The following is a 25,195-nucleotide window of genomic DNA, read 5'->3' as shown; positions in this document are numbered from 1 at the left end:
GTATTTATTTATTTATGTGCATGCAGGTATTGTGATGTGTCTCATATTTATAAATGGATATTTTATTTGTATATATCCCTCCAAATTATCTGTCGAATATTTATTGCCCTTGAATATTTATTTCCTTTGATATGAATATTTATTTCCCTGGATATATTTATTTCTATATTGACACCTGATTGGATTACTCAAGTAGCCAGACCCTTTGCATTTGCACTTTAAATCTTTCCAGAATCCATAAGAACCGCTGGGGCTCCAGCGAGTTATTACCCTATAGGATAGTCCCACGCAATTTAATCCAATGTATTTATACAGTTATAATCCCCGTTGCTGTGGCATTGCTTATACTTAATATTAAATATGAAAAAATCTCTCAAAAAATAGAAAAAAGCGTTCTTTTTATGTTACACGTTTTCCAAATTTTAATGCAATCCAGAGGTGTTTTTTATAGTATTGGTGGTATACAGATATACTGTGAAGACTTATACTTCTGTTACTGTGATTTAACAAATAATTTACATCTTATCCTTCATGAATAATAGGATTATGATGAATGTTTTTTGAGCTCCTGATTCAAATGATACATACATTTGTTCTTTTTTTAAAAAAATTGAATGTGGTAACAACATGAGAGCACACGCAAATTGATTCATTTTTAGCCTTTCAGAAAGTCTGTCTTCCAGTTTCATTGTCCTTGTAGGCCCTAAACACCAATGAACATATCCGTATTTTAACACTATATACAAGCCAATGGATTCTGTTTTGCTATGTCATGTGATCAAGGCCCGTGGGAAGGGCTGAAACGCGTCATGGCGACCTCTTGCACCGAATAAAAAAGTTCTCAGCACTTAATGGTGGTCCGTATCCGTTTGTTTGTCCTGGACAATATATGCCAACTGAGTGGTGTATTTGGAGATATATGTATTTGGAGATATATATATATATATATACATACATACATACATATACCTGCAAAATACTTACCTTTTCATTGTAAATGCATGCATGGTAAAGATATGTGTGCAGTTAAAATGTGCGTGTTAACGGCATATGCTTGGTAAAGGCATATGCTTGGTAATGGATGAGTGGTAAAGGTATTGCATGTCAATAACTGCGTTGTAAAGGCTGTTTCCCCACCAACACAAGTGGGTTACCATTTTTATTGAGTATGTTGTGGAACACATAGCAGTACATTTGTTACCAACAAATGAATTTCTCTCAATTTTAGGTTTCCAAATGTAAGCCAGTGTGCAAGAAAAAAACACATTTGCAAAATGTCCTCTGAATCCCAATAGTACGGGTAACACCAAATACAGAGCTGTAAAGACAACCACAATTCCAAATGTCAGTGTCCTGAACACATTTTAAAACACATAGCTTTCCTTCAAACCTTTCTGTCACTCATTAGATGTTATCATAAGAATTGCTGCATGGTCGGTACGCAATGAAAATCTTAATAGGCTGCAGCTGTTTGACACTTTTTTAAATCGGCCATCAGGGCAAAACATTACAGATGGGGTTTCCATCCCCGGATGTTAATGACTCGACCTCCTGCCCGAGGCCAACCTGTAGCTGCGTGTCTTGCTGGAGTCTCCGCGACTGGGACACCTTTATGCTAAAAGCGTTATAAAACAAATTAAATGGATGTGAGAGAGAGGGTTTGTGGAGAGATGAGGGGCACTGGTGGAGCGTGATAGATAGGGAATCTGTGGAGAAGGTGGTCATTGTAGCACCGGGCACAACCAGCGCTAATGCCGGCCCTGAGAGAGTGAGTCAGTGATGCCGGTCATTGTGCTGTTTGGGATTCATAAGATACTGATGTGGTAGTACTGTATACATAGAGGGCAGAAGTTGGATTTCTCACTTCTTAGTTGTGATAAAAGGCATTTATGTAGCCAAATTAGGTTTGGCCTGGCAATTTAACACTGTTCGGAGAAACCAATGGATGTTATAAATTGTCCATGGTACTGCAAGCAGCTCAACTTTAACAGTCAAAGGAGGAGTAAAATCATGTGCGATGATGTGAAGAGAATGTGCAGTGGACTTCACTGCTTAGTTTTGCTCACGAGAAAGTGTCACTAATTGTCACTCATTTGGCCACTTAATGTCACTCATAAGTACACTGAAATCACGAAAATGTCACATACGCAATCTCAAACCCTGGCACCTATGGAACATTAGTCAAGCCACTGCAATCCTGGTATATCTGAAGCTGCATTTGTAGCGAGGGGCTCACATGGGACCTTAGATCTGCTTCACTTATGCTGTGATGCAGTATTTGGTGTGGAATCATCCCTGCCGCGTTGTTTAGTGCTCTCAGGAAATGCGCAGCGCAGCCCTTGCAATGAGTCCTAGTGGTGGAGTGTTCGAGCCTCTGGGATTGTACGGGATTTCGGCTCCCTGAAGTGTGATGGAAGAGCTGTTGGTGTAAGAGTGGAGGAAGACTGAAGCAGAGAGTAGTAAATGAAGTTGGTAGAACGGACGGGAAAGTAGGGTTGATTGGGAAGATGTATTGGTAGGGGGAGAGTGCCAGGGGTGATCTGAAGAAGAGCAAAGGTAGAGTTGAGAAGCCACCTAAATGAAAGAGTAAGGACAGTGGATAGGGATATTCGTAAGGGGCGATGGATGAATGATGGATGGGGGTTAGTGGAGAGCAAAGACGAAGGGAAAAGTGGTAGGAGTCATGAGAAGAGTTGTGAAGGGTACTGGCACAAGGGACTGGGTAGCGAGAGAAGCAGGAGACAAATGGTATTGGTTTTGAGGTCGGTAGTCACGCTGATTTTTTTCAACCCGCGAATATTTGTAAAATATACGATGAGGTGGCCCTTGTACTGAGAAGTTTGGAGACCCCTAGTTAAAAGTATCAGTCTATAAATTATCTTATTAAGATGCCCCCTTGACACAACAATGTCTCACACAAATAAAGTCACGTTACAACTGACACTAGATACTACAGACCTTAAGGTATTATAAACTGTAGAACCTCCAATAGGGTATCTTAGCCAATAGGAATGTAATTCCAAAAAAGAGAAAGTTACTTTTGCCATCTTTGTTGAAAAGGTGCCACCACCACTTCCCACGCTGGAAAATATTATTACTTACACTCAATTTCTTAGTTAGATCACTTATGAATAGTGCTTACTTAGCCACAAGCCTCCTCTGCCTCCCTCCTGGCATATATATACACTCGCCCTACCCTGCCACACATGCAGTCTCCCAGCTCCCCGGGGAGGCCAACAGTGCGGGGGAGTCAGGCTGGCAGTTATACCCATGGGTACATGAGGAGTAGGCAGAGAAGTAGTTAGTCGCTGATCAGTCAGACTGTGATCTTCCATACAGCCCCAATTTATTGTCAACTGCAGATTTTAACAGGAGAACAAGAGAATTCACTCAGAATGTTGTTAGTCCAACTTTCCTTTAAGGCTACTTCCCAAGCACAGGATTGTTCTCCGGCAGACCATTTTTTTTTCTTCTACAATGCAGAGTCGAAATGCGGGGGCAGGCATGAGCACGGCTTATGTAGCTGCATACTACAAAACTGCATTACACATTAGCAGAGTTTGACTAGTTGTCAGAAATGTATAGCTTTCAAGGTTGACGCACAACTTTCACACCTGTCTTCAACAAAAACAGCATGTAGACTGAAACCACAAAAAACTAAAAAAAAAAAAGGATCCTATCAAGAAAAATGCTAAAATGTTTTTTTTTTTTAAACTGGGCTTATTCCTGAAAGCTGAAAAGATTTTGATCTTAGCACAGCAAACCTTTTGCTGATACCATTTTCAGGAAAACCAAGTCACCTTCTTGCACAGCAGAATTTCTTTACATTTTTCAAAAACAAGATGTAGCTATATTTGTGCTAATTTCTTAGTTCCCTCAGGCGAATTAGTAAATTGTGTACCTTTAGACTCCCCAAGATGCAAGGAAGAGTACACAAATCTTGGCCTGAATATCTTTTGTTTAAAAAATGTACAAAGTCTTAAGTGCAAACTACACCAAAACAAGCATTTGAATGCAATCGGTCTTGCATTGGTGAAAGTTGGAGCTATTGGCGCTGTAAATGATATTGCTTTTTATTTTATTTTTTTGTTTTAGTGGAGTGGATGTATGTTGTTTGTAGTGGAATTATGTGGTTTGAATTGGAATTGTTAGTTGTGGAATTGTGTGGTATGTAGTGCATATGTGGAGTGGAATTATGTGGTGTGGTGAATAGATTGGGGTTAGAGCTGTATAAAATAGATAGAAAGCAAGGGTGCGAGAGATAGGTAGTTTGTGTGTGAAGTGGTGAATGAACTGCAGATAGAGGAGGTTGGCAAGCATACCATCCCTGGTGACTAACCGCTCTGGTTCTCCCCTTAGAAATGAATAGCCTCCATCCATTCATCCAAATTAACCATAATCTGCACTTCAGTGCATAATTTATTGTCGCAAAATAAACCTTAAAACGAACCGTGACTAATATTGCTAAATCCTAAGAGTAGTCCATTCAACTGAATTGTATGTCCAGAATTTGCACGCTTCCTGTGTGACCCTGTGACCACTAGGTTTCAAAAGTAAATCCAGTTTTCTAGCACTTACAGACAGGTAAACCCAGCAGTACAGCTTTCCACCATGTCACAAATACCATATGTGCACTGCGACTAAGAGTCCATGCTTGATGCACCGGTGAGCTGCTGCAAAGTTGAGGTATTGGTCCACTTGTTTTTGCTAATAAATGATGCGTGAAAAGGGGTCTGTGTCAGTGCTCTAACTTTTTCCACATACTTTTTCAGTCACAATGAGTTCGGTATGTGCCTCATATGTGGCACATAATGCGATTTGTGAAGTTAATGTACTTTCGTCAGTAGCATGCCATAAGTTACTTTCTTACAACCTATAGTTCGCATTCACACCAGCCAGTCACGTGTATGGTTGTAACATCAGCCCCACCCCTTTGGAGCTATACAAAAATCAGAAAATAGCAGCTGATCAAGAAAGTGCTTTAAATTTCCCCTAAAACTGATTTACCTGCCCTCTATTCCAGCCCGGTCACTGTATCAGTCCCTGCTCATTTACCATTCTAAGGACGTCAAAATGAAGTGATGTCACGTACAAGAACGAATAGTTGGACGACTGACAAGGCGGGAAATTGATAGACATCTTAGAAGTAGTTTCTAGAGCTATTTATTGTCATTTTTTGCTTACTGTGTCTATCGATTTCAATCACTAGGATTTGAATGTTCTGCCCCTGAGCTGTCTGACAGCGCACAAGTAAATGTTCTAAATACTATGTGCCACAAACAGACCCATTTGGTAATAGGACAACAAGACTTTTCTTGGGCACAGAGAGGAATGCCAATGCCAACCTGGTGATATTTTATTGGCAAAGCAGCCCAAACAGGTCTTGGCAAGTTAAACACACAGAGTGCACAGAGGTCTGAGATGGCAGTTTCCAGGCTGGTTCACCATAAGTGTTGTATGTGCCATGGTGACATGCATAGGCATATTTTGCTTTGGGGCAAATAAAACATTTATTGTATGAAGCGCCAAGGCTGGAAAAGGAGGAAAAAATGGCCATCCAAAGAAAACAGTGAGTTAAGAGCTTACTGAGTATAATTCCGCAGTGTAAGCCTTTTAACCCTGTATGGGTAACATTCAATTTCATTGAAAGGGGTAACTGTAGCACTTGTTATTTACAGTGCTATGAAATAGCACGGCTGCAGTAGCAAAAGCTATAATGAAAGAGGAACACATTATATTTATGTATTTCTTATTTTCCTATGTACACCATATTTGCTGACAGAAATTTTGCAGAAAAATTAGAAATTCAACAAGAAAGGTCACACGGTTAAGCACTCACTGTTGAAATCTGTGAACTTCGAACTGCACAATGCCAAAGCAGCATTTCAGCATTCAGAGATCAGTTTACTTTTATTAACCACTTCTGTTGAACAGTACTTATAGAACAAAGAAACACAAAAATATAAATGCAGTGAAAAACCACTCACGACCAACAACTTCCTGGGTCACGAAAATGAGTCCTGCCAATACACCTGTTATTTAAAGAGATGCAAAAGGTAAACCTGCCAGTTATTATTAGGCAGGGCAAGGGGTATGTTTGGACTACATGCTAGCCCCAAGCAGCAAACCAGGTATTTTCTCCTGAAAGAACAGGCATTTTCCCTGCACCTTAAACTTGAGAAGAACACTCTCCACTGTTACATACAGAAAGAAGGCAGTGTTTTGTCAAACGCACACCTCATGTCCACACTTGTGATCTGTCAACAAATGTCGACTTCTTTAATTAACAGCAACACGGCAGCGCAGCCTGGCAGCGCTCTCGCCTTTGTTCATCACCTTAAAAACAAAGGGAAACGCACAAAGCAAGAGTGCAGCGCCCGTCCGAGACACACAACACAAACACAACAAGGATTCACAGAATGTGCAAAGAAGAACAAGAACTGTTTCTTCTTATCTGCAGTAGGTTGTGTAGGATTAAGGAAGCAAAATAGCTGCTGCCAAGGAAACCTATTAGGACAAGTGTACATCCATTACATATAGCAGCCGTGTCCTCTGCCTTTAGCGGGGGCTCTCATGAATCACGCTCTATACATAAAACAAAACAGCTCTCGTAAAGTGTACTCCACCTTACCATGAGTTTCTGCATCGTAGGCCCGCTTGGTGTCCGAATGAGCTATAAATTAGACATTCCAGGGAACGCATTTTAGGACAAGTGGTCTAAGGAAGACTCATAAGAATGGTGGTAACAAGGCAATTTTCATATCTGCAGGGGCACTGGAGGAAGGAAACCTTGGGCAGGAAGCAATGTAAGGATGGGGCAACACCGGACCGAGAGGCATGCATCACCGTGAGCAGGTGCTACACCGGAGGGAGGATCAGAAAGTGGGAGGAATTGAGGGAGGGGATAAAGACTGAGCGAGAAGGGGCTAGAAAGATAGATGGCCTGAGAAGGAGGGAGGAGGAAGAAACCAGATAGAAGGGCGGGACTTGAGACGAGAGGCATGCTTAGAAGGACTGACCACATGAGGAGGAGGAGGAAAGAGGGAGGAACAGGAGACACAGGAGCAGCGTCTGATGTGGGGTAACAGCCAGAGCAGTTGTCCTTGAAGCAGGAGTACTAGGTTCAATTCTTTCTATACATGAAATAAAACAGCTCTCGTAAAGTGGACTCCACCTTACCAAGAGTTTCTGCACCATAGGCCCGCCTGGTCCCAACGAGCTATAAATTAGACATTCCAGGGAGCGCATTTTAGGACAAGTGGTCTAAGGAAGACTCCTAAGAATGGTGGTAACAGGACAATTTTCAGAGCTTCATGGGCATTGGAGGAAGGGAACAAGTCACTAGTCTCCACTGCACCAACGAGAATTTAATTTGGTGGCTCTCAGCTTACACGCAGAGATATCTGCAGTGAAAGCATTAACCAATAGAGATTTCACAAAGCAAAATAGTGCATCCCTCTGCTCAAGCATCCTGTGATTCTGCGCAAATCACTTAATCTCCCCTGCCTGAAAACTGAATGTGCCTATCTGTAATGCAACTGGTGGTCATGTAAAGCACTCCGATACCTTCAGATCAAGTTCGCACTATATAACACTGCAAAAAAAGCAAACTAAAAAAGCTGCGTTGTGGGAGTGGTGAGGGGCGGTGGTTGGGTGGGTGGGGGAGGGGGAACAAGGGCAAACAGCGCAGCAAATGAAGTGGTGGCTGCGACCATTTCATTAAGCCCATGCATGAAGTAAATAGAACACTTAGCACAAGCAGAGGCAGGCCAAGAAAAAAAAGAAGGCTCTCAAAGAATAAATAGCCTGAAGAGTAAGAGCACATTTAACAGGGGCAGACCTCATGGGAGAATACAAAAGTCCAAAAGAAGGACCTACTAAGCCTATTCACCAATCAAAAGTCGGCAATTACAAAGGACAGTAAGAGGAACAAATTGAAAAGATAGGCAGTGCCTAAAGACCATATTCTAGGAACAGCATGCCTCAAAGAGGCAGCGCATATGGGAGACCTAAAAAGAGCTCAGCTCAAGAGGGGAAAACTCTAGCAAGTCAAGTAGTTAAGGCGCATTTCACAGAGGAAAACCTTTTTAAGATAAAGGTTTTTCAAAAGTGAAAAAGGAAAGTTTAAAAAAAAATAACAGTTTGTTTAGCGTTCATTTTAAGGAGACGGGGTCCAGAGAAGTACTAGCCCAGAGGTCAAAGTGGGCAGCATCTGAGGGGCACAACATGACCATACTTTTTAGGACGAGCCTAGAGCAGTGCATGCGCTGCTGCTCGGCTTTTAGTAAGGGGCTTTTCAAAGTGCTTCCCACAAGCTTTTCCTGGCATAAAGCTTGGGTTCACGCCGCCATCTGCCTTTCTTATCTCTTTCTCCTCATCGCTGGCCTAATTACTTTCACGGCCACACACACGTGTGGTTCCCTCAGTATGTTTACAGAGAGCATTCGCTCTCCACCTCCCCGCTTTCTCTTCCTTCTCCGCCCCCACCCTCTTCCGACTCGATTTTGCTTCAGCCTCCCTATTCCTAACCCCCCCCTACTCTTTTACATGATCGCAATCAGTTTCGCTTTCACGGGCGGCCGCGTCACTTTGGCTTGTTCAAAAATGCAGCAGGTCAAAAAGAAAACTATTCGGCATGGTCTCAAAACTGCATCCAGTAGGTGGCAAAACAGCACCGTCAAAGTATTTCCCGCAGACATATTCAGTTAAAAGGGGTTATGCAGACTTGCCCAGTGTTTGAAAATTTGTTGTATAATTGATTTATGCATCTGGCGAGATTTCAAAGATGCATAAGCATAGCTGAATAAAAACAGACCTTTCCGTTCTTGCCTTACCTAAACTCGCAGTGTAACTCTTACTGCAGCACAAATAGCGATGGTGATGCGGGCTACACAGACGCTCTACGATAAACCCGCAACATTTCGCTTTATGACTGCTGCACCTGGACTAATTGAGTTAAAGCTACCTGAGCAACAGCGGGATTTCGTAAAAGTAAGAACATTCAGGCACACGGTTTTTGGATAATTCGACAGAACCGTAAATCTGTTGAATTGTAAGCTACATGCACGATATTTAAGCCTCTCTTTGCAAATGGCTAATTGAAAATATTTTGCCTCACTTAAACCCGACCAATTGGTTAGTTTTGACATTCACAGACACACAAATGCACCAATAGGTGGAGGCTATTTGTACTTTGTCTCATACCCCTATGCCATGTTTTTTTTTAGCACTACAAGCTTAGGGACTGCAACATGCACAAGCACGCATTAGCACATGAAAGCCAGATCCGAGCTGCGCTGGAAGAGCACCACACTCGTTTGAGACGCGGAGACTTCTGGAAGTCTCAGAGTCTCTCTCTCTCTCAGTCTCTCTCTCGCTCAGTCTCTCTCTCGCTCAGTCTCTCTCTCGCTCAGTCTCTCTCTCGCTCAGTCTCTCTCTCGCTCAGTCTCTCTCTCGCTCAGTCTCTCTCTCGCTCAGTCTCTCTCTCGCTCAGTCTCTCTCGCTCAGTCTCTCAGAGTCTCTCGCTCAGTCTCTCAGAGTCTCTCGCTCAGTCTCTCAGAGTCTCTCGCTCAGTCTCTCAGAGTCTCTCGCTCAGTCTCTCAGAGTCTCTCGCTCAGTCTCTCAGAGTCTCTCGCTCAGTCTCTCAGAGTCTCTCGCTCAGTCTCTCAGAGTCTCTCGCTCAGTCTCTCACAGTCTCTCGCTCAGTCTCTCGCTCAGTCTCTCTCTCAGTCTCTCTCTCAGTCTCTCTCTCAGTCTCTCTCTCAGTCTCTCTCTCAGTCTCTCTCTCAGTCTCTCTCTCAGTCTCTCTCTCAGTCTCTCTCTCAGTCGCTCTCTCAGTCGCTCTCTCAGTCGCTCTCTCAGTCGCTCTCTCAGTCGCTCTCTCAGTCGCTCTCTCAGTCGCTCTCTCAGTCGCTCTCTCAGTCGCTCTCTCAGTCTCTCGCTCTCTCAGTCTCTCGCTCTCTCAGTCTCTCGCTCTCTCAGTCTCTCGCTCTCTCAGTCTCTCGCTCTCTCAGTCTCTCGCTCTCTCAGTCTCTCGCTCTCTCAGTCTCTCGCTCTCTCAGTCTCTCGCTCTCTCAGTCTCTCGCTCTCTCAGTCTCTCGCTCTCTCAGTCTCTCGCTCTCTCAGTCTCTCGCTCTCTCAGTCTCTCGCTCTCTCAGTCTCTCGCTCTCTCAGTCTCTCGCTCTCTCAGTCTCTCGCTCTCTCAGTCTCTCGCTCTCTCAGTCTCTCGCTCTCTCAGTCTCTCGCTCTCTCAGTCTCTCGCTCTCTCAGTCTCTCGCTCTCTCAGTCTCTCGCTCTCTCAGTCTCTCGCTCTCTCAGTCTCTCGCTCTCTCAGTCTCTCGCTCTCTCAGTCTCTCGCTCTCTCAGTCTCTCGCTCTCTCAGTCTCTCGCTCTCTCAGTCTCTCGCTCTCTCAGTCTCTCGCTCTCTCAGTCTCTCTCTCAGTCTCTCTCTCAGTCTCTCTCTCAGTCTCTCTCTCAGTCTCTCTCTCAGTCTCTCTCTCAGTCTCTCTCTCAGTCTCTCTCTCAGTCTCTCTCTCAGTCTCTCTCAGTCTTTCTCTCAGTCTCTCTCTCAGTCTCTCTCTCAGTCTCTCTCTCAGTCTCTCTCTCAGTCTCTCTGTGTCTCTCTCTGTGTCTCTCTCTGTGTCTCTCTCTGTGTCTCTCTCTGTGTCTCTCTCTGTGTCTCTCAGTCTCTCTCTCTCCCACTTTCACTGGCTCTACCTCTCTGCCTCTCTCTCTCCACCTCTCTCCCTCTCCGTTTCTCTCTCTCCCCTGTCTTTCTCTCTCTCCCCGTTCACTCTTTCTCCTTCTCTCCCTTTCTCTCTCCCCCCTCTCTCTCTACCTCTCTGCCTCTCGCTCTCCCCCTCTCGCCGACTGTTTTTCTAACTCTCTTGCCCTTTCTCTCTCGATCCCCCTTTCTCCTTCTCTCTTTCCCCCTCCTTCTCGCTCTCCCCTCTCTATCCCTCTGCCTCTCTCTCTCTATACCCCTCTCTCTCTCTCCCTCTCCCCTCTTTTCCTCTCTCTCTCCCTCTGTTTCTCTCCACTTCTCGCTCTCGCTCGCTCCCTCTTTCTCCTCTCTCTCCCCCCTCTCTCTCCTTCTCTTTCTACCTCCCTGCCTCGCTCTCTCTCCCCCCCCTCTCCGCCTCTCCGCCTCTCCGCCTCTCTCCCCCTCCTTGCCTTGAGGTTTCAGTGGCTTTGTGGGCACAGTACTATGGTTGATGAGCTTGGTACACAGCAAGTGGAAGTGATTGGACCCGTACAGCCACCTAAGACTGGCAGTGTGGCAGCCTGGGGGTCATGGGCCCTAGTGCAAGCAATGAATCTAAGCCCCCAGCCGGTATTAAAATGCTGCCATAAATGAAGTGCAGCACCCAACACACCCCTGTACCCCGGTGTCACTGCACCTTCTCCATTTTCATCACCTTTTCCTGACCTCCTCCCCGTTCTTTCACCCTCTTCTGTTCTTTAATCCCTTTCACTCCTTTATTGTTTCCTCAGCCGCTATTCAGTCTTAAAAGTAAAACACAGCTAAGCCTCCGACAGGCACTGGGACTAAAAAAAACAAGCACTGGCATAGTCAATAGGTCTCGCCTTTGGGGCCTTATAAGTATTTAGTTATGCAGCACAATATCGTTGGTGCAACAACATCAACGGTTGCATGGCTAAGCACTTATATGGCCCCAAAGGCGAGACCTATTGGCTATGCCAATGCTTGTTTTAATTTGACAAAGAATAAAAGTTCTCCTACTTCATGTTAAAAGGCAACTGTCCCTGTACAGTCAATTCCGAATTCGAGATGCCTCCTCTGAAGCAGAAGGGAGTAGAGACTCCTGTGCTGTGAAGCCAAGGGAGAGAAAGACCGATGAACAAGAAACAAGTCTTCTTGCCAGGGTGTCTGCTGCCTGAAAGAAATGTAAATGTGCACAATTGGTTAATCTGCAAATGTAAAGGCTGCTTCGAAGCCGGTACTGGCTCCAATTGATGCAGTCACTTGAAGAGTATTCTTTTTGAGAGGTATTGTAAGGTGACACGATTAACTGTGGAGTGCACGATTTTAATGGACGGCTATAAAAAGTGTCTGCTGTAGGAACTGTTTGCATATTACTTGTCTATATTTGAAACCACTTTATTTTATCTAAACCTTTTTGTGCACTTGGTAGTAGCCTATCTTGTCCTGTGTGTAAAGAAAGTTTAAAATAACAACATACATATTCACAGCGCGTTGTGACAGGCTGGGACTTCGTAACACTAAAAACACACAGGTCACTATTCTCCACTGCACCAACCAGAATTTAATTTGGTGGCTCTCAGCTTACACGCAGAGATATCTGCAGTGAAAGCATTAGCCAATAGAGATTTCACAAAGCAAAATAGTGCATCCCTTCGATTAGTTTAACGTGCATGTAGTTTTCATTTAAGGCATGTGTCATTTTACATGCAGTAATTTGAAGGTGAAAGACTAACAGAATAGTTTGCTTTTTTAAGCCACGCCCTTAACCCCGCCCCAGCGCTTACTGGCCCCGCCCAATCGGACACAATTACAGTTACTACACTTTTTTAATGTACCAGCCTAAGAAAGAGTAAAAGGTGGTGTGGCACGCGCGTGGGATTCTAAACCTCAAGCGATAGACATACTTTGGGAACGGAGCATGCCTAGATGGGGAGAGATTAGGGCGGTCGACCATGGAGCTGGGGAATGGGGTTAGAGTCTCAGCAGGGACGCTCAACATTCTGTGATTCTGGGCAAATCACTTAATCTCCCCATGCCTAACAAAAAATGAATGTGTCCGTCAGTAACATAACTGGTGCTCATGTAAAGCGCTCTGATACCTTCGGGTCTAGTTAGAGCATTATCAAACTCCACAAAAAAAAAAAAGACAAAAAAAAAAAAAGAGAAGATGTAGTCCGTGAAATGATTCTTGAATGAAAATTCACATGGGCAGCCGAAGTTAATCGAAATATGTTTTGTTCATAAGTATTTACATACATGCAAATAGAGTAGAAGAAACGCGGTCTTACCGCTTGGTGCTCCTTGTCTTTTTCTTTCATTTTTTGTTCTATGGAGCATCGGGCACTTTCTGCATTTTGCCTCTGGCAGCCGAGTTCTTCGGACAGCTTTTTCACTTTCTGCTCCATGGAAGTGCACTAACGACAGAAATAACGGAAGTGGGTCCTTAAACGTTTCACAGGCAAAATACTACAGATTCGATCAAGATATAATTTCGCCATTATCCTGAAATAATTTTTCTGTTTCAAGGTATTCAAACTCTCTTCTCAGATACATAGGCTTGCAACGACCCCTTTCATCCACTGGGTGTCACTGCAACATTAAGAATACCAGCGCTGCAGGAAACTTGTATAATCGTGCACTTGGATGGTTTCAACAGTGGAAAATGCATTCTACATTTGTTTTTTTCTGATGCGTCTCTTTAATAACCACACCCGATGTACTAATTTATTGGTTATAAAAATCGAATAACCAAGTTTATGTACAAATTAGTTTTTGCTAAACCTGAACGTCAATAACATGCTTGGTGTCTGCTAATCAGACATACTTCTTAAGAAGAGATCCAAACTATGCTAATCGCCATCAATAAATGCTTAATCGAGACAGCGGTGGCTTTCAAATGTATATTAGTTTCCACCTTTTTCAGGTACACAACAAAAGTCATTACCATAGATGGGTTGTAAGGTTTGGTGTACGGCAACTAAACTGACCTCGGAACCTGAAACCCTATTTCAACACATAATCTTATTTAGGTGTGTTATGTACCCCAATGTACCCCAATCTAGGCAAAGGTAGCTCCACTACCTTTTACCTACATTTGTCCTACCTTGCTCTGCATAACGGTTCTAGCATTGACCTTTTATCCAATTATGTGCTAAATAAATTTCGATCGGTTTCCTTGAAACTAGCCTCATTTATTATGCATGAGGATTCTTACAAAAGTCCTTGCACATGACCAACATAACAGCATGAATATACTCTTGTGTAAAAGTCAAGGTCATCTTCATCCTAGGGCGAAAGAACTACTTTGCATAATTTCAGGTATTGTTCTAGGCTCATTTGCTTAAATCGTACTCAAAACATAGATTGTGTAAGGAACCCCGAAGCTACCTTTATGGTATAAAAGACCCATACCAACACTAGATAGGCAGAAGAGAATCTTCCACGCTGACACTAGGCGCAGAGGTCCCGGCCTGCAGAAGTTACAACACGCAGCGGTCAGACATCCCTTGCGGGGTGTCCAGCTCAAGACCAAGACGGTAATGGGGTTGCTCTTTCCTAGGGGATTCTTGGCTCTACACCTACATTCATTCTAGGTACACTTAGAGTACGCTTGATTACCGTCATGTATCTATATGCCTGCATATATCCACTGTTTTTAGCACCATGGTAAAATTCCACCTTTTATTTACTCTGTTGGGGCTTGTAAACTTATATATCTGTTTCTGTCTAATGGTTGTCGCAGCAAACATGTTTTATACAAGAATGACGCTGGTTCAATAAATGCTCATTGAAAACGTCCTCATCATTTATTCTGTGCCTCTCTCTGAGACTAAGTAAGCACGAATGACTGAGCGAAAAGTAATGCACTCTTTCCACATTCCCTGAAGGATCAAGGGTTGTCATGTTCGACAGCTGTCAGTAACTATTCGGTCCTTGGTAAGGTTAGGGGGCTTATGGTGGCACTGTGAGCTAGTTGGTTTGAAGGCTGACATATCCTTTGGGGGTGTCTGGACTCAGTCTGGACCACAATCTCTTAGTTTATGTTGTCTAAATGCGCATATCCTATGTATTCTTAGGAACTACACAACGGGTGTTTTGTAAAGTGTTGTCTTGTGACGTATTGCCGCTTCGTATCGCTAATTGTAGGGAAAGGGGCAATTTTTGGTGAATGTATTGTTACTTCTCTTGGATGAGGTCGGTGAGTATCTGACAGGAAGATCACAGAGAGGCCCTATTCCTTCTTGAGGAAGGGGAAATGAGGGTGGTGGGCAAGGCTCCATTAAATAGACCTGTTTTTAGGTTTGTGTGCAATGTCAAGGTGTAAATATTTGAAAACGAACTGTTCAGTGCTCTGCGCCAGCTACATTTTCCTACTTCCAGGCCCACATGGCATCTTAGGTTTCTGAAATCCTCTTTCAGAAGGACCCTAAGCATGATATTGTACAGAACCTCGCAATCGAGGTGCACCCGCTACAATAAAAATGTACACAGAAAAGCATGTTGGAACGAAGCCTGCCCTTCATCAAATATGTAAAACCAGTTTTACCCAAAATAAGCGAATAAAACGAGCTTTTCCAAAACAGTATTTAAAAAATAAGGAAATGAAAATGAGCTCTCCTATCGGAGCATTATGTACCAGGGATATCTTCAGGCCACCTGCTCTACTCGTGAGCCTGCAGGTGCTGACGCTCAAATTATAACTTGGGACGTGCACATCTCATTTGCCTTCACAGCCACAGGCTGAGACAAGAGACGCTTCCAGCTCCATACCTTGGCAGCCTCTTGGTCGAACTGGGCAGCCATCCTCATGAGCTCATCTCGGCTTTTGTTCAGGGCTCGGTCTTTCTCGGCCAGTTCCGCCTGCGCCTTCTCCAGCTGAAGCTGGGCTTCGTGCAGCTTGTTCAGATTGTTTTTCAGGTCTTTCTCGTGCACTTCCAGGCGAACCTCTAACTCCTTCACTCTGGATCTGAGCTCTAGTGGAAAACGAAATATACACTGATCACAACAAGGGTCCTATAGGTAACCAACACGATCTTAAGTCACACAGAAACTGGATACAGAACCATCAATGTCCTCTGGAGACTCACTACAGCTTGCATGATACCACTGCATGCCTTTGGTCTTTATCTTGCACACACATGTAATACATGTGAGCAAAACATTATCGTGAGTATTAAAAAGTACTTTTTAATCCTGCGGAGGGACACACCCGAATATGTGAGATTCTGAATATGCTGTACAAAGAGAAACCAGAAGACAGGGGAAACGGTCACTGGTGGCGAGCTTGAAACACGGCAAAAAAATCATACTTTACACAGACAAAAGCAACTAGGTTGGGTACAACATGTCTAATATCTAATAAAACAAGCGCAAACCATGCCAATAGGCATGGGTTTAGTGAGAAATGCATGGATGTTTTCATATAACAAATAGCACCGTAAAACCATACTTATGGCTTTGCAAACGGTTGGTAGTGGTGGTGGTAGTGGTGTTGGTGGTGTCGCATCAGTAGTGGTATTAGTATTGTTATGCATGTTAGCAGCATTGGCAATGATACAGGTGCACAAATTATGTTTCCATTAAAGCCTGACCTGTCGGCTTGGGTGTGGTGGTGGTAATAGTAGTAGTAGTGCTGATGGTGTGCGATTGGTGGTTGATTTACAAGTGGTGTTGGCGGTAAAAGAGGGTAATATTGGTTTTACTGTTGATGTTTTCATGTGATGGCACATTATCGCCAGACATATTGGCTTTTCCGGTGCTCGGTAGCAGTTGTGTGAATTTGGTGGTAGTTGTATTAGTGGTATTGGATTAGTGGTGGTGTTGCTATTGTGTTGGTGGTAATGGACAAGACATTTGTAGTGGTGGTTTTGCTAGTGGGGGAATTGGGGTCAATACTGATAATGCTGGAGGTAGGTGATATGGCATAGCAGTGGAGGAAAAATGATACGCCAATAGCATGACAGTAAAATAGAAATGCCCTCTTATGCCGATCTAAGATATGATTGCCAACACCTCAAGCCACTGGTTGAAAGAGACTGATCCAAATAAGCCAATGTTTAAAGGGCACTCACCCAAAGCTCACTCCATGGATATTGTAAGCAACAGGTCTACAGTGTCAACCATGACCTAAAGAATTAGCCATACGTGTACATTCTCCAGCTCCAGTGTTTACAATTAGGGGAACTATAACTTATGGATTCATTTGCAGCTCAAATTACTGCCGACTGAAAGATCCTGAATGCAAACAGTAAGTCTCACAGAAGTCAATGTATGCAAAGATTTCTACTTTTTCATTCAGAAACATTAATACATTCCCAACTTATCTGTTTCCAAGACAGTCCACCTCCCTAAAATACCTTATATACTGGAAAGTCTCATGGAAGCAAGGGCACAACTCCACATCTACCCTTACCCTATACACTCACAGCATTGGGTTTTTGTTTTTTAAGTATTTATTTATTAAAAAGAGGCTTGTTAGACTTCAACATCAACCTTAACATACATAATCCATGCCCCACACCTCCATCTCAGACCTTTTATCAACGTTACCCACCACAGAACTGTCTAAAGTCCTGAACTTGGCCTCTTGTGGAACATTTAGGTCCGGCATACCAGGGCTGCTACCTACAATGTTTGACAAAGTGCAACTGAAAAATGGGGATTCAAATAAGCTTTTATTTTACTCTATAACACATTTATGGAGCTATGGCTATAACAGTATAGGCAGATATTTTAAGTTGGTGCCCCCTTCACCGAGGGGCTAGAATCTACCCAAAGCCCTTGTGACTATTTCTGATCCACAACTTCAACGCCAGTACACTGTTCCGTTGTACCTCACCAGGTAACCTACTAGAGACCTGGAGGAATTACTGGGAGCATCTGCTTGTAGGACCAAGGGCCCTCACCAACCAAAAGGTGGCATGCTTCATCACCAGGCCTGCTCCTTGTTGGGCCAACGCTGCAAGGGCCAACAGGCCCCGCAAGGGGGCACTTTGTCGGAGATCTTTTTTTAAGAATCTCCTTGAAATGACTGGGAAATCTGATTAATCCAGATGATGAGTGAGAAGATTGGACAGGTGTGCTTTAAAATGTACGACACAGATCGAAGAAAACGACTATAGGGCCGGCTTGAGGGGCACGTTTCTCAGCAACAAGAGAGACGTCAAATGATGCTGCTCGTAGAGGCATGGGACAGCGGCACCCTACACACCTTTCTGATTGGTAGACAGGGTATGTGTCAGAAACGAAGTCGCACCCCTATGTCCATGAACGTCTCCAAATAGAAACAGCCCGGGTACCAGGTTACTGGCACTGAAATCAAACAAAATATTGAACTGTATTCTTAAGAAATTAATTTTAAAAAAGCAATGCTCAATCCATACAAGTAAAAGCGAACTCAAAATGACCCCAATATGGTAAATTCCTCAGTTTTCATCCACGGTGCCTATGCTTAAACCCATCCACACACTATGCTTACAGGCCTCAAGTAACCATCTGGTAGGGGTTCCAGTGTAACTCAAAGGTTAGATCATATAGCCTTCAGATAGAAATAAGTATCAACATTAAATGTAACTCAGTTCTTGATTAAAAGACACTGTATCAACATCCTTAATTTAAAAAGGAGTGGAAGCTATATCACAGCTAGTATAGTGTTATGGCTGGAAATCAGTTACACTGCACTATCAAAGATCATGGTCTTCTAATTTCAGACCATAGGAGGTCATCGTTCACTCCATTAATATTCGAGTTAAGCCCAAAAAAACAGCGCTGCTCTTTCTCAAAAAGTCTATTGAGGAGGTCTTCTCCCCCTTATATAGTTTCTAGAATGACCCATCACATTAATTACAAAACTTCTACAGTGGCTCCAGGAGGGATCCTATTCCCGAGACGATTGATCTACAGGGAGGTGCTCTTGGTTCCTTGTGAATTTTGGGTAGACAATAGAAAGTAGGCTGCCTTATTTACCATAATGCAGATTTTTTGCTGTAATCTGGCAGTAGGATCTTGAGTAAGGGGGGGGGTTGTAATGATTGGTGTTATTCTGTAGTCTGAGGCACTAATAATAATCGATGGTCCATAATGAATAGCGGGGCACTATGATTGAGAAAACTCTCACCGCCTTTAAACATACAACTAACATCCAGGACCTCGTAGTACACACAAGACCACGACACACTAATATTTTAGACAGTCACAACCAGCTGTGGACTCCTCTCCCCGTTGTTGGACACTGTAGTGGGTGCCTCTTAACGCAGATGATAAAATAAATTGATTTGGGGCCAGGAAAGAAATGAAAGCTACTAAAACATACTAACTGCAAAGACAAAAATCTGCGTCCACCAAATTACATGTCCATGCAATATTGGCATGACTACAAGCCTAATTATGAACATCGCAGTAATATCAGATGTCGTTTGACAACTACTAAAATTAGTTCATTTCATCACATCCAATCATTCACCTGACTATATCAGATGTGTCATTCTAAACACTATACAAGGGGGAGAAGACGACATCTATAGACTTTTTGAGAAAGAGCTGCGCTGGATTTGTAGGCTTAACACAAAAAATAATGGACTGAATGGTGACATCCCATGGTCTGAAATTAGGAGACCATGATCATTGACAGTACATTAACTGATTCTCATTCATAACACTATACTAGATGTGATACTCTAGGTGAGACTAATAGAGCGCGAGCATATCAGCGAACTGTGTTTTTATTTTTCAGACGTGCTTTTAATGAATTCTTAAGCATAAACGAATAAAGTCCTTTTAATTGTATTTTCGAAACTGTGTTCCTTTAAAAAGCCCCTGCGTAATTTGCACATGTAAAGTTTTTGTATGTGAGATTGGCAAGCTTACGGTTCTTTTGCCAGCCCCGGTCCATCCCGGCTGTGTGCCGTTTGTTGTGGAGGGCGTGGCAGAACGTGATAGGACACATTACTTCCGGGCTGGTCAGCAGAGGCGGGGCTTCCGCCGGACTGCCTTCAAATCACCAATGTGTTCGCGACCGCGCAGCGGACGCGCCGAAGGCGCGCCCAAGGCAAGCCCGTCTTCGCCCGTCCACGCCCGACCAGGACCTAGGGCCATAAACCCTGAAACAACGAGACCTACAACAAGGATACAATACTCCAAAAACGCATTTCTGGCTCTACGAACAATGGTTAACACGGTCTGTAGGCATACCACTAATGTGGAAAATATGGAGCCCGTATGCGTACATTGTAAAAAGAGATTGTTACATAGAGTGCCTTCACATAAAGAAGCCTAAACACAACTCGCTCTTTTAAACTGCAGGTCGCTAACCAAACACAGATATGAGATAGGTGATCTCATTACGGAGAAACGTATTGATGTCCTATTCCTGAGAGAGACATGGCTCAATGAACATGCAATGTCCGACATTAAAGATGCTGTCCCCAAGCAATACCGAATAGTCAGACAGGATAGAGAGGGCCAAAGAGGAGGAGGGATCGCCATTATTTATAGAGAGAACATATCTTGTGAAATCAAACCAGCAGGTTTAGAGAAATGTGAGGCTCTCTTTTTCACCCTGTCCACTGAATAGGTAATACCTTGACGGGGATCCTCATATATCGCCCCCCGGGCCTGTCAACTCAGTTTGTGGCCAGTCTGGAGGAAAAAATAGTACACCTAGCGCTGAGGCACAATAAATTGTTGATTCTTGGAGACCTAAATTTACATTTTGACGATATTAATAACAAAGAAATATACGATATATGTAAAGATATGCTGACTCTGAATATAACTCAGAAAGTAGAATCTCATACTCACCAGGGAGGCCACATATTAGATCCTATCTTTACCAACTCGAAGGAGATTGAAATGGGAGCCCCCTGGCCGGTCCCATGGTCAGATCATTTCGTGGTCCCATTTACAGTACCAGCATACAGAATGAAAGCGCTACCCGCTAAGGAGGCAATCACTACTAGAAAGTGGAAAAACTTTGACTCCTCATCCTTCGAACACGCATTGAAGGAGATGACGCCTACGCTAGACAAAAACATTCATCTAGCGAATGAGCAGTTGGAGGCCTGGATTTCAGGGGCTTTAGACAAAGGTGCTCCTTGGAGCACTAGAACCCCTCAGAGAATAAAAGCCACGGCACCTTGGTTCAACGAGGAACTACACACGGCCAAAAAAGGATGTAAAAAAAGCAGAACGAGCCTGGAGGAAAACCTATTGTACTGTGTCTAAAGATAAATACAATAAGGACTTAAAAGCGTACCATGCACTGATAAAGAAAACTAGACGGGATTTCTACACTGACAAAATTGATAGTGTAGAAAACTCCCATAAGGAAATATTTACTATATTAAATTCCCTCAAAAACAAGGAGGAGGAAGAAGTAATAATCTCCTCCAAAGAGATCTGCAATAAAATAGCAGGTTTCTTCGCTGATAAAGTCACTAAGATATACGAGTCATTCCCAACTGAGGCCCAAATGGGCTGCAATCAACACCTCTGCAGCCAGGATGAGTTTATGGGAACGACACTAAATGAATTTACAATACAGGACAGGGAGGAACTGATAGCCACGATTAAGGGAATAAAATCGGGATCTCCCCGTGACCCAGCAAGGCCTGATAGAATATTGGTGGGAATCAATATGATCCTACCATATATCTCTGAACTTATCCACTGTTCCTTTAAGACTGGGATAGTTCCGTTAAGTTGGAAACGGGCCGTTGTCAAACCTCTGAGGAAGAAACCCTCTTTGGACTTCTTCGTATTGAAGAACTTGCGTCCCATTTCACTATTACCGTTGACGGCAAAGATAGCAGAAAAAATTATAAATAAACAATTAGTGGATCACATTGAGGCTAATGCTATCCTTCATCCCTCGCAGTCAGGTTTTAGAAAGGCACACTCCACGGAATCAGCCTTACTGATGGCTACCGAGACCCTAAGAAAATATGCGGATGAGGGGAAGACAGCTGCGCTCATCCTGTTGGATCTGAGCGCAGCTTTTGACACTGTCTCACATCCCCTATTATTACAAAGATTAGAGGCTTGTGGCATACGGAGATGCGCCCTTCAGTGGTTGACCTCCTTCTTAGCCCAACGAAGCTTTCAAGTAGCACAACTCTCACACATATCCGACAGCTATCCATTAAGACCGGGAGTTCCTCAGGGATCCACTCTAAGCCCAACCCTGTTTAACATATATGTGGGACCTCTGGCTGAATGTGTACAAAAGCATGAGGTATCAATTGTATCCTATGCTGACGATACCCAACTAATTGTGCTACTATCTCAAAATAGAGAACAGGCTGCTATTCGTTTTACTGAATGCCTCGAAGAAGTGGCAGACTGGATGACTGACCATTGCCTCAAACTGAATGGAAATAAAACAGAGGTTTTGGTAGTCGGTAAAACACCTAACATCTGGTCCTCGGCTTGGTGGCCAGATACATTAGGACAAGTCCCCCTCCCTAAAGTAGAAGTGAAGAATCTAGGTATCTGGGTCGACTCCAAATTATCGTTCGACAACCAGATACGGAAAGTTGCTGGAAAGTGTTATGGAGCAATTAAAACCCTGAGGAAAGTCATTGACCTGCTCCCCTTAAAAGCCAGAAGAACCGTAGTCCATGCTATAATTACATCTCAATTAGACTATGGTAATGTACTGTACCTGGGGGCCTCCAAGAGAGGACTTATGAAATTACAGAGAATACAAAATGCGGCTGCACGCCTAGTCCTCAGCCTCACTAGGAGAACAAATACTAGAAAAGCTTTGGCCACCCTACACTGGCTACCCATAGAAAAGAGAATTCTGTTCAAGGCTATGTGCTATGTACATCGCATTCTGACAGGTAAAAGCCCCCTTTACCTTCAGTCATTGGTGTCAAGATACACCCCAGGTCGGGATTTACGATCTAGGGATATGGCCTTACTAACTATCCCGAGAATTTTCAGAGCCAGAATGGGAGCTCGCTCCTTTAGGTACTTGGCGGCAAAACTATGGAACACGCTGCCTTTGACCATGAGAACGGAACCTAGCGAATACACTTTTCGCAGTCAACTGAAGACATGGCTATTTCTGAAAAAAAATCTCTGAGCGATTGTTCCGACTTTATTTGGTCTACTCTCTTTGATGTCTCAGCGCGGGGACACACCGATAGGTATAACCATGCGCTCTATAAATGAATAAATAAATAAAAATATAGCATACACTACTTTGTAATTAAGGAAGTTGATACATTGCATTATCATACTTTTTTTTGTTAATTAAGGACTGAGATATTTCATGTCAACAGTTATTTCCATTTGGAGGCTATATGATCGAAACTTTGAGTTACATTGGAACCCCTATCCAAAGTCCACTTGGGGCCTTTGACCACATTGGATGGAGGGGTTTACAGTTAAGGTACTGAAGAAATGCCACTTGGTCATTTTTTTGACATAATAAGCATGAAACATGTCCACCGTGAACCAGCATCAATGTAAATACATTTGACTCTATTGAATTCTTGATACCACAATCTGTCCTTTTCATTTGGCGATCAGGATCATCATATACATGAGGTTTCCTGCACTGTTTTTAATTTGACATAGATCTGAATCCCTAATAAAACTAGTCTTTTTCTTAGATCTATAGTCAATTTTAATGCACATCTGTCCATCTCCTCACTCATCATCTGGGACGAATCCCCTTTCCCAGTCATTTCAAGGCGATTCTTAAGAAAAGATCTTCGGCAAAATGCCCCCTTGCAGGCCCATTGGCCCACAACGAGAAGCAGGCCTAATGATGAAGCATGCCACCTTTTGGTGGGTGAGGGCACTCACTTCTAAAAGCAGATGCTCCCAGTGATTCCTCCAGGTCTTTACCAGGTTACCGGGTGAGGTACAACAGAAAAGTATACTAGAGTTGAAGTTGTATTCGGACACTGTATACTGGACCACAATTCTCCTCATCCTCCCACATTTATATGACATTTGTTATCAACTCTATCTGTTCCTAAAAGCCCTCTGTAACAATGCTCTGCATCTTATTTTCCAGATATATTTTATTTGTTTTACTTAAAGTGTCCGGCTGTGGCACTTTGTGGCAGTATCTTTTGCAAAGCCACCCAGGACAAGAGCCACCGAGCAGTAGTCCGTATGGGGTCAAGAAGCTACAAATGGTTCCCCTTGAAACCAAACAACATCAGGCACACTTATCCTTCAAATGACTGCATTGCTACACCTCCCCTGATGTTGGTGATATATATGAGAGCAGTTGTGGAAACTGGAGAAGATCAGTAGTCATTTACTGCAGGGACTGGTTAAAGAGGTGTCAGGTGCGCAGGTCTCGAGCGCGCTTGTTAAATCCGACGTTAGGATGCTGGATTCCATTCTTGCCCACGGCGCTAAGAACGCGGAAGCGCAGCTGCGAACTACAGCTCCCATGGAGCTCAGCGACATGACGCAACGCGGAACCCCCCATATAAGAAGTGACGGCACCCGCGAGAGCGTCGAAAATTCTTCGTCCTTGCTCCTGCAGCGTTTTCAGGAACCGTAGCGGTACGGTAAGGGTGCTGTGCACCAACTGCATTTCGTTCAGTGCCAGTACCCTCTCACAGGATCTGTTCTCCCTTACTCTGTTGGAGAGCCTCTCCGGGCTCATGCAGGGGGAGGACTCTCTGTGGTTTGACGATTCAAACCAGCTTATCACTGCAGGCTAGACACCTGCATTGTGCACCCAAGCGGTGGCTTCCTTACAGTCACGCAGGGATTCAAGGTTCTGACTCAGGACGCTCCACGCTTGGCTCATTGTTTCTCCTTTCGCTCAAAGCGCCATCTACTGAGTATTTTATTTATGCTTATTTGAACTTGGATATGTTGGTGACGTAACCTTCCATTGGCTAAATCTAAGAACTGTTTGATAAACCGGACACATTATCAGTATGTGTTGCTGAAGTTTGGCTTTATGTGCTGCTTGTCTTTTTTGGCTCTATTTAACAGGGGTACACTGAGTAGTATGGGACTACGCTCTATCCCTGTGACGTATAGTGGAGTCTAAGCAAGGGTAGGTTCAGGAAACATACTTTGTTGTGCATATAAAGAGGTGGTTGCCTTGGTATTCTTATGGCATGTGTGCAATGATTGGTTTTCTCTATATTTCCATTACTACAGCCTTAAGGGATCAACTGGTACTAATACAGCTCAGCACGTACTAGATAGAAGGTCCTCATTTGAAACGTGTCCTTTTTATTTGTTACAGGTATTTGGAATGTACATTGGTGTTATCTGCAATATTGGTTGATTAGATAGAGAACCCGAGACGGTATTTACTATTGTTGTTGTCATTTCAGATCTCCCTCCCTGCTGTTCCCATCCTTTCTTTCCCTCACTTGATCCTCCCTTTGACCTTGGCCATTACGGCTATCAAGGCTAGGGTATATCAAGGGGTGGACCCTTCTGAGCATCAAACCGATCCGGAGGACAGACCGATCTGACAAG

At 43.7% G+C, this 25,195-nt stretch overlaps 1 protein-coding gene across 3 annotated transcripts in view; it reads right to left on the bottom strand.

Annotated features, from left to right (window-relative positions):
• Positions 1 to 25,195, bottom strand: part of CENPF (centromere protein F) — a 389,482-nt gene that overhangs the window by 330,779 nt on the left and 33,508 nt on the right. For all 3 annotated transcript variants that reach the window (XM_085612916.1, XM_085612917.1, XM_085612918.1), the window contains exons 7-8: positions 15,497 to 15,699; positions 13,015 to 13,140 (exon numbers count right to left, since the gene is read on the bottom strand). In XM_085612916.1, the coding sequence (XP_085469042.1) occupies positions 13,015 to 13,140; positions 15,497 to 15,699 (329 nt within the window). The remainder of the gene's footprint in view (positions 1 to 13,014; positions 13,141 to 15,496; positions 15,700 to 25,195) is intronic.

Source organism: Triturus cristatus, chromosome 6 (assembly GCF_964204655.1).
Source record: "Triturus cristatus chromosome 6, aTriCri1.1, whole genome shotgun sequence".
In the NCBI taxonomy this organism is placed as follows: domain Eukaryota; kingdom Metazoa; phylum Chordata; class Amphibia; order Caudata; family Salamandridae; genus Triturus; species Triturus cristatus.
The sequence above is the reverse complement of the archived record's forward strand: the minus strand, read 5'-3'. Positions and strand labels throughout refer to the sequence as shown.